The sequence below is a fragment of the Prionailurus bengalensis genome, chromosome A1, assembly GCF_016509475.1.
Source record: "Prionailurus bengalensis isolate Pbe53 chromosome A1, Fcat_Pben_1.1_paternal_pri, whole genome shotgun sequence".
NCBI lineage: Eukaryota > Metazoa > Chordata > Mammalia > Carnivora > Felidae > Prionailurus > Prionailurus bengalensis.
In genome coordinates this window covers 123,353,961-123,371,719 of record NC_057343.1, presented here as the reverse complement: position 1 = coordinate 123,371,719, position 17,759 = coordinate 123,353,961, and the positions used below count along the sequence as shown (strand labels likewise).

Genomic DNA, 17,759 nt, shown 5'->3' with positions numbered 1-17,759 from the left:
TAGCTACTTCTTTAATAATCACCTATCTGTCAAATAAAAACAGAGCTGTGGGTTTGCAGGTTTCTAGGCAGAGAGAAAACCAACCAAGAGAATCAGTTATTACCATTGTCTGCGAATTGTGTCCAGAAAGAGCCAGAAGAAAGAGTGAACTGGTGCATCCCCTCAGCTCCCCGTACTCCTTAGGAAGTATTTGTGTTCTTATAGGAAGATAGTTAAGATACATAGACACACATGGGGTACCTGGGTGGCTCAGTCAGTTGAGTTTCCAACTCTTGATTTTGGCTCATGTAATGATCTCATGGTTCGTGAGTTCGAGCCCCTCTTCAAGCTCAAGTGCTTTCATCGTGGAGCCTGTTTGGGATTCTCTCCCTCTTTCTCTCTCTGCCTCTCTCCTGCACGTGCTTTCTCTCTCTCTCAAAAAACAAACAAAAACAAAACAAAACAAAACAAAAAAAAAACAAACCCTAAAAAAACAAAACAAAAAACCCCACAAAAAACCAAAAAACTTAAAGGGGAGCTTGGGTGGCTCAGTCAGTTGAGCGTCCGACTTCAGCACAGGTCACGATCTCGTGGTTCATGGGTTCGCGCCTTGCATAGGGCTCTCTGCTGTATGCGTAGAGCCTGCTTTGGATCCTCTGTCCCCCTCTCTCTGCTCCCCCCCACCCTTTCTCTCTCAGAATAAATAAATAAACTAAAAAAAAACCTTATAAATAAAGATATAGACACACATACATGTGCACACTAAAAAGAAATGAAAAGCCAAGCTATTTTTCAGGGATAGAGGAGAGAGTGAGCAGGCATCCAGGTGAGAAGCGCTGACCTGAGATTTGTGTCCCAGCCTGTAAAGAAACCTGCATTTATCAAGCACCTACCATGCACCAGAATTTGGGCTTAATTTTCACTTGAGTCCTTTGGGGTGGATATCATTTTCCTCATTTTGCAGCAAGGACTGGGACTCCACAGCCCTTCCCCTTTCCCCAATCCATCTGGCACTGATTCATCACTTGGGTTCTTTAGCTACAAAGTGAATGATGAGGCCCCTCTTTGCTCTCCTGTACAGACCCAATCTCTGACGTCTGGGCTCCAAGGCAGAACAAAGTGGGAAACGTCTTGGAAACAGTCCCTTCCTCCCACGATCTCTCTCCAAGGACCCTTTCTGCAGCCACATGATGTGAGCTGGAACATCACAGCTGTATGTTCTCTTAATGCATCCACCACAGGACCAGTTTTGGGAAGTTGCATAAGTCAGTGGTTGTGTGCTTATAACCGCAATGCCTGGGCAGCCCCGCCAATTTTAAAAGTATAAGGTCAGACTTGGAGAAGAATCCCTGTGGCCTCCACAAATAGATGGGGAGCAGTCGCCTATCATTTGAAGGTGCCGCTCACACATTCTGAGGCCCAAGCCCGCATTTCTCCTCTGGGAATTGCCTTGGGCCGGCTTTCAGCCTCAGTGAAAGAGTTTCTTGTTTCCGAGAAGCAATAGGGTTGGAATTCAGTAGGCTTCCCTGTCATTCTAAAGGCCCAGTCAAAGCCAGCTGCCAGTCGGAAATGATCAAAGAGGAGTCCGCTTCTAAAAGAGGAAGGGAATACCACTCATTGGATAGTAGCCCAGAGAGGCCCAGTGCCTTGCTCAGGGTCACAGAGCTAAGACCAGAATCCAGGGCTTCTGACCCCCATTCCCAGAGTCTTTCTACTATCCTTTGTTGCCTTTCAGTTGGTATCGCCATTTTGAGTAGGGCATTAGCTCCAGTCCGTCCGTTGACACTTGCCCATTCTCCTAAATCACAGGCCTCCATCTCTAACTTAGCTTCATGGCTGTGTGGTTGACCAGCACCTCAGAATTGTTATTTATACTCTTACACCTCAACTTTGTTACTCTTTTCTGTTCTCCATTTTTTAAAAATATAATTTGTTATCAAATTGGCTAACATACAGTGTATACAATGTGCTCTTGGTTTTGGGGGTAGATTCCCGTGATTCATCGCTTGCATACAACACCCAGTGCTCATCCTGACAAGTGACCTCCTCAATGCCCATCACCTGTTTTCCCCTCCCCCCTATCAACCCTCAGTTTGTTCTCTGTATTTAAGAGTCTCTTACGATTTGCGTTCTTCCGTCTTAGTTTGTAACTATTTTTCCCCCTTCCCTTCCCCCATGGTCTTCTCTTAAGTTTCTCAAGTTCCACAAAGGAGTCTAATCTGTTCTCCATTTTTATTCATAATTTCTTCCTGGCCACCTTGCCTTGAAACTTCGGTCAACTTAGACATGTCATTTTCCATCCCCCCTCAGTTGCTGAGTGAATTCTAGCTTTCCTCCATGGCATGCCATGCATTTTCTAGTCCATATTCTTGCTGTCACCTGGAGCATAGCAGTCACCCTGTTCTTTTACCTCTTTATAATTTTCTCTATTAAACCCCTTGTAAAACAGTTAAAATGGCATATGCTTTGCGCAACTAGTGAAATAATGTCAGTAAATACTGGAGAAAAAGAAAGGAAAAAGTTTCTAAGTTTTCCATACCTCTTCCCTCTGCATCCCTTCCCCCTACCATATCTAGTGTTAATAATGTGGTGTACATCCTTCCAGACCTTTCTCCTGCTCACACAAAAACATCATAAACCCATTTACATGTAGTATTTTTTTTTTGCTTTTGCAAGAATAGTATCATATTTGTCACACTGATCTGTGACTTATTGTAAAGTCAAGAGACAGATTTAGCTTGTTTAAAAAATAGCTGTCTGACAAGCCATTGTGTGGCTGTATTGCAGCGTATGACATCATGTGCCGTGGTTGGATATTCAGGGACTGGGTGGGATATTTTCGGCTTGACTCTCCACTTGCCCGGTCCACGTTTCCTGCCCGGCTCCAGGCTCCGGCGCTGTCTGGCCTTCGTCTCCAACCCCTTTGGCCTTGGGCTCCTACGTGGTGTCAGTTTCTGCGGCACAACTAGGAAATTGGATGGTGGGTGAACAACCGGGTATCTTGGCCTCCTGATTCCTTCTTGCTGGGTCACTGAGGAGTGGCTGCATGCCACTTTGGAAGGTCACAGCTCCTGTCAGGCAGAGCCGTCCATAAAGCTGTGCTCTTCAGCCGGGTCATTACTGCCTCCCCTTGTCCACTTCAGGCCTGGGGATGGCGTGGCTCCCTGCTGTTGGTTGGCCCTGGGGATGCTGCACATCCATTTAATTTCCCAAACCCTGCCCACACTTTGTCAAACTCTCTAATAATCTAGTTTGGATATTCTGTCTCTTTCCTGGAACCCTGAACGGTATAGGTTGTTTCTTGTATTTTTCTCTGGCCACTTGCTGTGACTCTCTAACCAGCTCCTTTATCTCCAGCCTGGTTATTCTGTCAGCTTCATTTTCTTTTATGCTCTGAGATTGTATTTCATTTGTTTTCCCAAAATCCTTCTTGAGCTCCGGGATCCACAGAATAAAGGTCAAATTCTTTCACTGACCATCTCTTGCATCCCCCATTCTAGGATCCTAGGCATCAGGGACCCTGCCCAACACCACACTGTCCCATAGAAGTACACTTCTTGCCCTGATAATACTGGCTCTCCAAGCAACTGGTTACGTGATGTCGGGCCATGAGCCAGCCTCCCCATAAGCTTTCATGTCTTCATCAATTCAATGAGGAGAATAACAACATGTAATTCTTAGCATTTCTCTGTGGATACATTGAACTCTTTGAAGAGTTTGTAGTGCATAAGAAGGTTTCAGTAAATGCTTGTTGTGAATTATTGTCCCCCCCCCCCCCGCCCCAACTCTGATCAGAATTATCTTTGGCCATACCTGTGTGTCCAGACCAGTGATTTTTCCCAAGATCTACTTTGATAGGGCCTCTGTGGACCCTTCTTTGATTTCTACTGGAAAGAGGATTTTTCTCCCTTTCTCTTTCTCTCTCTCTCTCTTAATTGATAGACTTTTTAGAGTGCTTTGAGATTTACAGAAAAATTGAGCAGAAAGCACAGAGCACTCTCATAAACTCCCTTCATTCCCCACCCGCCACCCCACCCCATTGTTTCCCTTTATTATCATTCTGACTGGTGTGGTACATTTGTTACAAATGATGAACCAGTATTGATCTGTTATTAGTAAAAGTCCTTAATTGTACATTAAGGTTTACTTTTGTGCAGTTCTGTGGTTTTGACAAATGCATCCTGTCGCGTATCTACAATTAAAGTACCTTACGGCATAGTTTCACTGCCCCGAAAATCTCAGGGCTCCGTCCCTTCACCTGTTCACCAGCACACACCCCCATCCCCCTCACTCACCACCTCCTCAAACCACTGGCAACCCCTGATCATTTTACCATCGATAGTTATACCCTTTCTCTACTTCATCTTGCTATTTGTGTTCATACCTTACTTTACATGCTCCTAACATACAACTTCACAGGTGGCGGTCACACAAATGTGTGTTTCAGGAATGAATTATTAAGCCCATCAAATCGAGGCCTGGGTTGAAATTTCATGCACTCCTTCCTGATGAAGTAGGCATTTGGCTTTTGCACAGGCTGTTGAGCTGAAGGGGCAAGGGATCTTGTTGGAATGAAGCTGGATCTCGGGGTTCTAGCCTGCATATGCGCAGAGCACTTTCACCCATAGCACGTGGATTTGAGTCCTAGTAAGTAACAGTGCACAACAAAAACAAAAACATAATAAAACACAAAACTGTCACATAAATCCAGACCCAAGATAGCCACGAATTAATTCTTTAAAGCACTGGCTTTTCTTTAGTCTATATTCTACTTTACATTCTGGTCCTGAGCTACACATTTTATATACTGCTATTACTACTACTACTACTACTACTACTACTACTACTACTACTAAATAATTTATGTATAATAAATAATACCTACATTACATTTCTACGGTGATTTGGTTTTGCCTTTGTGTATCCGTAGAATAAGTTCAGTCAAATGGCGGTGGCAGCACGGTGCTAGCGGCAGCTGTAGTGGCAATATTTGCGATGCCTACCACGTAGGGAGTGTTTTCTAAGTGTCGACCCTGCCTGATAGTTAATTCTCACACTAGCGCTATGAGGGTAGACGTTATTGTACTCGATATCTGTTGAAATTTATCTGTACTTTACAGATCCATCAGCAGGCCTTTGTAGAGAGCTAAAGCTAAGGAAGCTGAGATTAGTTGAGTTCCACTCATCTAGGGAAGTTGAGGCCCAGACATAGATCAAGTCACCTGTCTAAAACCAGTACTTAGTAGCAGAGATGCAAATGCAGGTCTGGCTTGCACACCCCCTTGGTCTTTCCCTCAACTCCGAATGGCTCTGCACACTGCTGGCAGGGCTGGTTGCCATCCAAGACAGTCACCTTTCCATATTTCCCTCCCAGAGTCCAGCTAAATATGTGCCAATTTCTTCTTTTATCCAGGCCCTGGCTCTTCCTGCTTTCTGATATGGCAGGTGTATCCTCACACTAGATCTACCCGACTCTGCCTCTTTTTCTCATTCCGCATTACCTTCTGACACAGTGATTCTTTGTGATCCCTGGTAATCTCCTTCCTCTGCTGTGCTGCCCAGAATCTCAGAGATCCCTGTGACTCTGCTCGGAGCCCTGCTCTTGCTTCTGACAAGCCCATTTTGGCCCATGGTAGTCTAGGTCTCGAGGGGTGGTATCCCTGCTGCTACATTTGATCGTTTTAAGTCATTCTGTCAGAGGGCATTCTGACATTGGATCCCCCAGTAAGACATTTTGTCCCCTTTCTAATTATTGTTCTAACCTGTTTGAATAGTTCAAGGAAGATGTCTCAGTGTACTGCTGTTCTGAATTGGACACCTGCCCGATACTTGGTAACTTCATTTTAACGAAGGTAGCAGATCTGAGCTCATCCTTTAGAATCCTTTCGAAGGCAGCAGAACATAGCCAAAGTGTAGTGATGCTTTTATAGTATTCATTCCTAGGTTCGCCGTCTATTTTTGGTAGGTGATCCTAGCTTAGAATTTATAGGAGTAAGGCAGCGTTTACTTTTAGAACACATTGATGTAAGGCTAATATTAAGTAAATGACAGCACAGTTTCTAGCAGGTTATGTCAAACGTCTGAAAATGGTACATGAGCATCTGAGGTTTGGGCTTCATAGGCCCAGCTGACCTTCTTCCTTGCGAATGAAGTGGCCTTGTGGCTCCTCCTGTCCACCTCCCCTCCCCTACTCTCATTTCTAACCTGGTTATCCACTTGTGCTCACATGTGTCTGGAATGCTGCTGCAGATGGAAAGACTGTTATCAGGGGGCTAGGATTAAGATACCACCCACAGTTCACCTCCCTCTCCATTCTCACCCAGGGCAGGCTACATAACTTGTCTGGCCCTTTGATAATCACATCTTTAAGACGGTTAACATAGCTCTGGGGAGGGAAGAATGCACATAGATGGCTTTGAAGTTCTTAGTTCCCAAGACTGAGTGGCCACCCCACCCTGGGTTAATACTCTCCGTGACTACTGTTTCTTCTGTGTTCCTGCCTTTCCTTGCCTTGGGTTCTGTCCCTCCAGGGCCAAACTGAACATAATAAAGAAAGTGAAAATGGGCCTTCCCATTTGTTATGAATTCTGCTTAGTGGGCTCAGTTTTGAAGGGAATGCCCCAGGTTAACCTCCGTCTAGCACACCTGGGCATGCATTTGGGTGAGGAGAGAAAGAACGTGAGACTCGTCTGTAGCACTCTAGAGGTTTGGAGCAGCCGACACCGTGAAACTATCCTCAGTTGCAGTACAGACACAGAATCATGAAACTGTGTCGCTCTTCGGTATGTCTATTTTCTCCTGGACCTTTCTCTTTCTCTCTGTCTCAATGGCATGTTTGTCATTGAGGATCCAGGAAACAGATCCATACATTGAGCAGGGAGAGTGGGTTTGGGGGCAGGTTTAAGACCTTGCCGTAAGAGCAAGTGGTTTGTTATATCCTCATGGAGGCTTATTTTCAGAGGAAGAATGACCTGGAGGGGCCATGAGAACTTGCCCTCTGGGGGGGGGGGGGTGGGGAGAAGTTTAAAAGGAGAAGTCTTGGCTGAGCTTGGCTGCTGGCGGCAGGAGCCGAGAACAGTTGCTGAGGGTTGACTGGAGACTGGCGTCTCTGGCATTCCCTTTATGGCAAGATCTGTTATATTTTGATTAATAAAATGCTAGCTCACTTCTTCCTGAGTATTTGTGAGTGGGCAGTTTTACAGTAGCCAGTTCTACTAAAGACGGCAGCTCACATGTATTAAGCATTTAAGAGTTCAGCCCTGTACATACAGTGTCCCCATAATCAAGGTATCATTGTCCCCTTTGAGGTGACTGAAGCCCAGAGAAGTGAAGTCATTTGTCCAGGCATCTGTGTGTCTCACCCAATCCTGCAGAACCAGGATGGGAACTCTGGTCTCCTGGAGCCTATTCGGTATGCTTTCCTGAATACTATATTGTGTGAACTGGACTACCTTAGAATGCCCTTTCTCTCTTTAAATGATGCCGCTTTGGGGAAGAAAAACAAGTTTTCATCCACGTAGTCTACCCATCCTCATGTATTATTACGAGTAGGAATGTCTCTAGGGAGTTAAATCTAATTACCCAGATGGGAATTTATTTTGGATAACCACCTGCGCCTTCCTCTGGACTTTAAAAGGATCTTGAGTCCCCACTGAGGGTCAGAGTCTGTGCTTTGTGATTTGTACACAGGTAACACAGTATTTGATTTTGGAAGACAGTCTTCATTTTATATCCTCCTTTTCTGTTCTCGGGATTATAGTTTTTATTCTGAGCTGCTGGAATGTCGGCAGAGTATAGAACAGATGTGTCTTAAGTACTGTTCTCAGGCTGACTTTATTCATGGGGAAGAAGTCCACAGAGGGCTCTGGTTTCTCTGGGAGGCGTATTCTCATTACTTCAGACAGACAGAGGTAGTGATTTAAGTTCTTTTAACTTGAAGATTAGCCGAGAAAAACTAAAATGGGAACCCACATCTCCAGTAGGCTTGAGTTCAAGATTCTGTTCTTTCATTCTGTTCTAGTTTGAATCTATCTATCCATCCATCCATCCATCCATCCATCCATCCTTTTTTTTTTTTTTAAGTTTATTTATTTTGAGAGAGAGCGCACACAGGGGAGGGGCACAGAGAGAGGGAGAGAGAGAATCCCAAGTGGACTCCATGCCAGCGCAGAGCCCATCACAGGGCTAAAACTCACAAACTGTGAGATCATAACCTGAGCTGAAATCAAGAGTGGATGCTTAACCAACTGAGCCACCCAGGTTCCCCTGAGTCCAGCCATTCTCAACAACACCCCTTGTTACAGACTTTATTTTCTCCTCTCTCTCTCCTTCCTCCTTCCTCCATCCTTCTCTCCTTCTTTCTCCTCCCTCCCTTTTTCTGACAAACTCCAAATTTTTTATGGTTGATTTTTTAAATCATTATCATACATTAGTGAAGGAAAAAACATTGGTCTTTGTTAAACTTGAAGGGCTGGTGCTACCCTGGATTGTATATGAGACTCCTTTATAATAAGCTGCTGTAATATAAAATGTAAAAAATTACACACTCAGGCTGTAATGGGCAGGTTTAATGCACTACTTTTATAAGTAATGGCTTAAAAGTTCTTCGATTCCTGAAGTTACCTGCCACAGAGATCTGGTCAGATGTTTTAGCACTGGAACAGTCAGATTCAGTATCAAACAATGAGGAGAGCTCTGTCAGAATGAGCCACTTGTCATAAGGTTTCAGAATAAGTGGTTCAGTGGCCTCAGGTAGAAATCTGTCCAGTGTCCAGAGGTAGGAGACCTGGATTTGCTTCCGACAGGAACTAATCAACTCTGTCATTTGGAGAAAGTCACTTGCCTTTATGTGTATCTCCCCATTTGGAAAATGGGAACAATCCCTTTCCAATATACTTTTTAATTTAAGACTTTTAAAAGTATTTTATTTTATTTATTTATTTTTTAATGTTTATTTACTTTTGAGAGAGAGAGAGAGAGAGCGAGCAGGGGAGGGGCAGAGAGAGAAGGAGACCGAATATGAAACAGGCTCCAGGCTCTGAGCTGTCAGCACAAAGCCCGACATGGGGCTCAAAGTCACGAACCATGAGATCATGACCGGAGCTGAAGTCGGATGCTTAATGGGCTGAGCCACCCAGGTGCCTCTAGACTTCTAAAAATACTTAAAAATGCTGTAAATAATATGAACAGAATCAATATAGCTAATATTTAGTAGAAGTGTTTACTGTGTGTTGGCTATCTGATACGTGTATATGCACTCACAGACACATATTCCCACCCCCCGACCCCCCCATTTATTCCTGGCAGCTGTGCTGTGAGGTGAGCTAGGTATTATTATCCACTCTGAGCTAATAAAAACTGAAGTTCTGAGGGGTTAGGTCTTAACTCAAGATCACACACCTCATTAACTGGTCTACCTGATTCTCCTAGTGATAGGAGAAGCCAGCCAGACCCAGCCTGGCCGGCTGTTATGCCTTGCACCCCACTGGCCTTCAAGAGCTCACCATACCCAGCCCTTGGCAGCTGGGCAGGGCCCAAGGCAGTCAGAGTCCTCAGTTATTTTAGGCTCTGAATAGTTTTATTTTGGGTTCCATATACCCTCCAGATTATCCCAGTGTGCTCTCAAAATACCATCACTCTTTGTATGTATCATTACATGAGAAACGTTGGTGGATGTCCAGACTAGACCGTTTTACCTCTTCTGGCATCACCTCATGGATGCTTGACATCATCAGCCTCTGGGAACAGAAAATGAAGAGTCCCGCAGGACCACATTGACCAGTCCTAACATCATCGAGGGTGACTTTTAATCACAGATGTCAGATTTGTTTGTCTTGTTGGTTTTCAGGCCTAGCTTGTGTTAATCTGTAGAGCTGGGTTGTGAACTCACAGACAAGCATGCTTTGTACCCAGTGAGGTTTGGTTTTCTATGACCAGGGGATGGTCAGTAGTGATGCCGTTCTTCAACGCCAAACCCAGGACTTGCCTTTCAGATTAGGAAAATCTGATGCGTCTGATGACGCTTTGCCTAAGCTACCCTTTGTGGCAGATCCCACATGCATGGCAAGAGTTAAATGAATGAAGTAGTTTTATTTACCACTTTAATAAAAGGTAGGGGACAAGCTGAGGATCCCCAGGGGCAGCATTTGTTTGAGCTCTGTGAATTGAGGTTTAGATATTTCTGCTCTGCATGATGAAAATTAATATTAGTACTAAAGCAGTCCATAGAGCAAGAGCCCTGTTAGTCCTATCTCTGAAACCTACACGAGGCCTGTAATTCATCTCTGTGCTCTATTTACTTAGATTCTGGATTATTGAGCCGGAGAAGGTTTATCTAATTAGCATTTGAGGAGTCTCCAGCGATGCCATCTCAATGATGTTAATTACACTTGGATCACCTCTTACTATCCCCCTGATGTACCATGGGCCTGAGATACCACGCCCCTTTGCTAACATCTGATGCTTGTTGAAGGAAGTAATGATCATGCCTGTTGTTGTAGGGTGGATGTTCCCCTAGGCAGGAGGATGGTCATATTTCATAGCTGGGCTCAGTATGGGTGGTAGCTGGCCCCTTTCCAAACAGCAACTTACTTCAATTCTTTGCTAGGAAGATAAAGAACATCAGAAAAGCACTGAGCTGTTAGAGGGAAACCTTGTAGTTACCAAGACTATTTGTTTTAATGTTTATTAATTTTTGATATAGAGAGAGCTGGGGAGGGGCAGAGAGAGAGAGAGAGAGAGAGAGAGAGAGAGAGAAGAGAATCCCAAGTAGGCTCCACGCTGTCAGCACAGAGCCTGACACGGGGCTTGAACTCACAAACCGTGAGATTATGACCTCAGCCGAAGTCAGATGCTTAACTGACTGAGCCACCCAGGCGTCCCGTTTTCATGAAGGTTCTTCTGCCTTCCCAAACACACAGAACTGTGCCTGGAACACACAGAACAATGGTTTCTGGTGCTCATCTCTGACTTGGTGTTGGGCTGGCTGATGGCTGTGTGCGAGCCACTTCTGGAGTTTATAAAGTACGGATCTGGTGGTCTGCAGCAGGCCCTGGGAATATATTTTTCTAATATGCACTCTAGTTTGGGAAGCACAGCTCTGGGACCCCCTCATATAATTTTGCAATTACTGTAAAAATGATAGTCCAGTTTTCTGGTCACAACACATAGTTTTCTGACTCAGATGGCCTTTCCATCATAATGATATGACCTCCTGTGTCCCACTCTTTACCCATTCATTTTACCAGTATTTAACAGCTGTCTAGGATGGGCTCCAGGAACGAAGGTGAAAAGATCAAAAGATGCATGGTTCCAAGACTATAGTGTCTTTGGTCTGGTCGGGAGACAGTTGAACAGTCAAGCAACTATTGTAGAACAACAAAGTTGTCTGAACTGAATTGCAAGGGGAGCAGGTGGAATTTGCTCGCAAGTCAGGTAATGCATCCTACAGGAGAAACCCTTTGACTGGAGGCTTGACAGAGGAGGGGGTGGTTGTCAGAAACTACATGAATACATACGGGAAGGTGGAGGGAGCTTCTTTGTAAAGTCTTAGTGCCCAGAGAGCCTGCTACATGACAAGAACTACATGTCTCTTGGTTTGCCGTGGTGTGAAACACGAGGCCATACATGATAGAAATGAGAGTGGGTATATTGGCTAACTGCCAAATCAGGAGGGGCTTGTGGGTCACATGTGGTAGGAATTTGTATTTGACTTCATTAGCACATTTTCCCCGCATATGTGGGTATTTTTATAAGTGCCTCATTGATCCATATCTCTTTCAGATCCTCTCCCCTGACAGTCTGTCATGATGAAATTTCTTACTCTCCTGTAATACCTTGGAAGGGGCACTTTGCTATATCCCATGTGCAGCCCTAGCCTCAATTCTCATTTTCTGGCCCTATTCACACCATTTTTTTTTTTTCCAAAGCTAGAAATCAGCGTCTTTGGGGGCTTCCTTCCCCGTACAACGTATGTCCTTTTTGAAAGCCAGTTACCTGCCTTGCCACCTTCATCTCTGCCGCTTTCCTCCTTGATCCCTAAGCTCCCTATCTTGACACTGATCTTTTTCAGGCTTTCAAAGAAAACCCATTTCTACCGCAGGGCTTCTGCACATGCTGTTCCCTCAGCCTGCAGTTCTCCATCATCACCCCATCTAGGTGATCTTCCCTGCAAGAGCCTCTTTCAGCCTCTGTTTAAAACAAGCCCACTCCCCTATGTTTTGTGACACTTAATACAATTTTATATTGTTTTATTTGTTTTGTTGACTTTCTTTTTCCTTTATTTCCAGATATCCCGTTTAGATTTTATAAAAGCAACGGCATGGTGTGACTCAGTAATTGCAGCCTCCTTATGTATTTAGTCAATATTAGATAACTGCTTGCTGGATGAGTGGATGGATGGATGGTATGTGGATGGATGGATGAATAATGGATTGATGGATGGATGGATGGATGGATAGACGGATGGATGGATGGGTGGATGGATGGGTGGATAGATGGGTAGATAGATGGATGGATGAATAATGGATGGATGGATGGATGGATGGATGGAATTGAAGTCTGTGAGTTGAATTCTTAAAAAATGCAATGTACCATTCTTCTTTCAAGCTGTAGTCCCACTTGGCCAGGCTCCTGAGATTTCTCTTCTCCCCCTGGAGCCCACTGAAGCTGCATCCACCCCTCATGCCACAGTCTAAGCGCCATTCACTCATTTAAATTTTTTTTTTAAGTTTATTTATTTTTGAGACAGAGAGAGACAGAGCATGAACGGGGGAGGGGCAGAGAGAGAGGGAGACACAGAATCGGAAGCAGGCTCCAGGCTCTGAGCCATCAGCCCAGAGCCTGACGCGGGGCTCGAACTCACGGACCGCGAGATTGTGACCTGAGCTGAAGTCGGACGTTTAACCGACTGAGCCACCCAGGCGCCCCGCCGTTCACTCATTTAATGGCATCTGTGATTTCAAAAGCTGACACTGATTTGTCCCTCTCCTGACATGTATAAAATATATGTTTGTGTTTTTTTAATTAGCTTGGAGTGTATTTGCATTGTTTCTAATTTGATCACTTATCCAAACTTCATCTAAGTTACAGTTTTTAAAAAGACTTTAATTATAAGAAAAGCATTTTTTTCTCATAATAAAGGCAACAGAACCATTTCAGAAAATGTGAGAGTTTCATGAAGCAAATGAGCATCCTGCACAATTTCTGCACCCTGGATTAAATACTATAGAATATCATAGGTATTTTGTCTTTTTTCCCTTCACTGCTTTTCCTATACATTCCACAACCTTATGTGCGTGTGTGTATACATGTATATGTATCCTGAATTGTAACATGATATGACCCTCATGTCATTATAAAGACTTTTAAAGGCTATTTCATTGTATGCATGATCCTAAGTTCTATTTTCGAGAATCATTGTTGAGTGCCAACAAGGTGCCAGGCACTGAGGTGTATGTTACGTACCACTCTAAAATTTACTGCTTAGTGAGCCGGAGAAAATAATAAAAGAGTGTCTTTCCTCAAGCAGCTGTGTTTCTATGTGGCTGTGGCAGGTTGCAGAAGCAAGAGGAGTTTGAATTAGAGGCAAACATGAAAGACTGGATCCCCAACAAATATACTCAGTTCAAACACTGAGTGCATTGAGCACACAGATGTCTTAAGTAAATGTGTTCCTCCTAGACCTCTAGAATAGTGAATTGGGTTGGAAGGTGTGACTTCTTAATTCCTAGCTATGAGACTGACTTATGTTTTCCTTCTTTTCTAGAGTGACCGTCTTCTTATCAAGGGTGGCAGAATTGTCAACGATGATCAGTCCTTTTATGCTGACATTTACATGGAAGATGGATTAATAAAGTACGTATATAGAGCCTTATCTTTGTCTTTTTGTACTTCCTGTCTTTATTAGAGGCTCAGAAAGAAGCTTCCTTCTTTTTTGCTTACTAGACCTTTGATTCTTTGTGTTTCATTTCTTCTTCTCCTTAAAAAAAATGAGTCTTTATTTAAAAAAAATTAATGTTTGTTTATTTATTTATTTTGAGAAGAGAGAGTGAGGAAAGGAGGGGTAGAGAGAGAGGGAGAGAGAGAATCCCAAACAGGCTCCGTGCTGTCAGTACAGAGCCTGACATAGGGCTCTATCCCATGAGATGTGCGATCATGACCTGAGCCGAAATCAAGAGTTAGACACTTAACTGACTGAACCACTCAAGCACCCCTAAAACTGAGTCTTTATTTTAACCCTTTGTTATGGATGCACATAATCCCTTAATATGGGAACTGGCTTTAGTTTATTTGAATTCCATGAATGATGTGAAAAATCTGAATTCAGTCAACCAAATGATGCTGTAGGCCCCTTTGTGCAAGTGACATTGATGGGCACTCTGTGCATCTTGGAGAAGTGGAAGATGTGACATTGTCCGTAAGTTCAGTGAAAACTGTGCACAAAAATTACAGCCCCCTAAAAATATAAGGCCTTAGGTAATTGGTATCAGAGTTCAAGTGAGGATAAGTGATACAGAAGTGCACCAAGAGGAGAAATCCCTTCAGAGGATGGTTTGCAGGGCCGGAGAGGCATTTAAACTGAGCCTTGACTTAGGTAGAGCTTAGGTGGCTGGAGCACAGATAGGACCTACATCTCAGATAAGATTTTCAAATAGATATTTTAGGGATGTGTACTTACCTTACAGAATGATCCTCTGTCCCCTTTCTCTCTGCCCCTCTGCCACTGGTTCTGTCTCTCTCTCAAAATAAACAAATGAACTTCAGGAAGAAAAAAGTGGGGTTTGGTCTACACACAAGCCTTTCCTCACATAAAGCAAGGTATGCCCCAGACACACAAAAAGTAGTGTCTGAGACTGGTGGGTACAGGCCATCCTGTTCGCCACCCTGGCCTTGCTCAGTTTTATTTTTACATTATTTGGCTAGTTTCAGATTCTGGTTATAGCGGATCTCTTCCTTATCTTTGAAAACTTGGCCGAGGTATAACTTTCTGTGGGTGGGTATTCCTTATGAGACCCCAAATCTAGGCTCATGTCCCTTCACTGAGCCTCAACACACCTTGTTGTGCTTTTATCAGTCACAGAACTTCTGGCACTGTTCGGCGCCCTGAAGGGGAAGGACCCCGTCTTGTTCAGCTCTGTATCTGAGCATTTCACCCAGTACTTAGCATGTAGAGGCTAAAGAGCTACCTTTTATTGAGTATGTAGTATGTGCCATGCACTGTGTGAAATGGTTGACATGGCTTACTTCATTGAGTCTGCCAGCAATACCACAAAGTAAGTACTGTTACTACCTTTTTCTCAGATGAGGAGAAAGAGGAACACAGGGAGTAATTCACTTGCTAATGATTAACATATTCATCAAATACATTGAATGAATGAATGAGTGAATGAATGAATAAACAAATGCATGAATGAAGATATTCTTGTTTAGTTGCCTTACTGACAAAGACACTTTTTCATATTAGAAAGAAAACATATGGAAATAGTAGGCAAGCTAACGAATGTGAAATAATAATTTCTTTAAAATATAAGTGATTTCATGGGGCGCCTGGGTGGCGCAGTCGGTTAAGCGTCCAACTTCAGCCAGGTCACGATCTCGCGGTCCGTGGGTTCGAGCCCCGCGTCAGGCTCTGGGCTGATGGCTCAGAGCCTGGAGCCTGTTTCCGATTCTGTGTCTCCCTCTCTCTCTGCCCCTCCCCCGTTCATGCTCTGTCTCTCTCTGTCCCAAAAATAAATAAACGTTGAAAAAAAATTAAAAAAAAAATATAAGTGATTTCATATTTTTCTCTTACTAAAAAAGTTAAAAAAATTTTTTTTCATTTTATTTATTTTAGAAAAGAAAGCATGAGCAGGGGAGGGGCACAGGGAGAGAGAGAGAGAGAGAGAGAGAGAGAGAGAGAATCTTAAGCAGACTCTATGCTCAGCATGGAACCCAGTATGGGGCTTGATCCCATGACCCTGGGATCTTGACCTGAGCCAAAATCAAGAGTTGGTCACTCAATCAACTGAGCCACTTAGGTGCCACTTGCTAAAAAATTATTGTATATAGTTGGAGATATATACAATATATCTCTGGAGATAGCAGGTTCCCTGATGTAGAGATTTTCAGAGATGAAAATAAACATAGTACCTAATGTTGCTTCCTCATTCCAGAGCTCATGACGGGCATCACTAATTGATCACAGAACTTTTCACAGTTAAGCCTTAAATACAGGCTCAGAACCCATCTTCACACAGTGACTCAGGCATCTACTATCGGAGTTGAATATGTAAATCCTCTTTGCCATCTCTGTTAGAATAGCCTAGAGGGCTGCTTGCCAAGAATGTTCTAGAAGGGATGTAACCATCAGAGGTGTGTGTTGGGGGTGGAGCAAAGGGTGGATTAACATGTTCTTCATCCAATCCTGAAATTTTATAAATCTTCAAAAACATTCTGAAATCACAGAGCATAAAAGCAGAAGTAATTCCCTATGGTTGTTACATAGCTGTTTGTCTATCTGAGTATTTATGGAGAGCCTGCTGTGTGCAAGGCAGTTGTCTAAGGCATGGGACACGTGCTATGTCACATGCTATGGTGGATATCATTGAGACCCACATCTTCCCCTAGGAACCCCACATTCTTTTAGGGGAACTGAGGGAGATATCTGTATTTATGAAAAAGGCATAACATTACCTGATAATATCAGTAACAAGTATTAAAGTAACAGAGTAGATGAGATTCAGGGAGAGGGCTATATGGGATTAGTATGGTTATTGACTATAATAGCTGATGCTTATTGACTTCTGTGCCTAGCAGTACGCTATGGGCTTAACACATATTAACATTTAATCTACATGACAAACCTATGGAGGAAGTGTTTTTTTACATCTCACAAATGAAGGAATCAAGACATGGTGAGGTTAAGCAACTTGGCCAAGGTCATAAAGCTAGTAACTAACAGAGCCAGAGTTGTGAACCCAGACAGTCTACATCCAGGGCACATCTACACGCTTAATTATTAGACCTGGCTGGCTGTCAGTAGGGATTTGAGCAAGGTGGGGAGATACAAGCCAAGCCTTCAAGGATTAATGTGACCTCGAGTGACTCAGTGGAGAAAAGGAGGAAGGCATTTCTGATTCAGACATGGTATTACAAGTGCTCAAAACTGGTGGAAACATGAATATATACACACATGGGCTGGACAGCTAACTCTTCATGCCTTTTGTTCTCAATTTGCCTCAGAGGGAAATCGGGGAGGGAGGAAAATGGGAAGACAATGGCCAGTATCTGGACTATAATGGAGTTACAATCAGAGGCTACATTTTTTCCACAGTGTGTTTTGAATTGTGGTGTCTCTGGAATGGCCCGATGGGGATGTGGTGAAGTTGAACTCTTAGAGATGTCAGGAATACTTTATTTTAGTTGCAGAACTTAGATTTTGGCAGGCCAGTGGTGGACTTCTTACTATCCCGAGAGAGTGTCTGTCTTGGCTGGCTATGCACAAAAGGGGAATGTATTCATGCCACTGGTAGTGAGGTACATGTCTCCCCAAGGTAGGATGTGGGTATTAATAACGTCAGGGCTTGTGACTCTTAAGTCTACCTAGAATTAACTGGTCATTTAAATTTTTTTTAATGTTTATTTATTTTTGAGAGAGAGAGAGAGCGAGCACGAGCAGGCAAAGGGTAGAGAGAGAGGGAGACACAGAATCCAAAGCGGGCTTCAGGCTCTGAGCTGTCAGCACAGAGCCCGATGGGGGGGCTCAGACTCATGGACTGTGAGATTGTGACCTGAGCCAAAGT

At 43.7% G+C, this 17,759-nt stretch overlaps 1 protein-coding gene across 2 annotated transcripts in view; it reads left to right on the top strand.

Moving 5' to 3' along the window:
* Positions 1-17,759, top strand: part of DPYSL3 (dihydropyrimidinase like 3) — a 114,991-nt gene that overhangs the window by 66,195 nt on the left and 31,037 nt on the right. For both annotated transcript variants that reach the window (XM_043590437.1, XM_043590448.1), the window contains exon 2: positions 13,745-13,833. In XM_043590437.1, coding sequence (XP_043446372.1) covers positions 13,745-13,833 — 89 coding nt within the window. The remainder of the gene's footprint in view (positions 1-13,744; positions 13,834-17,759) is intronic.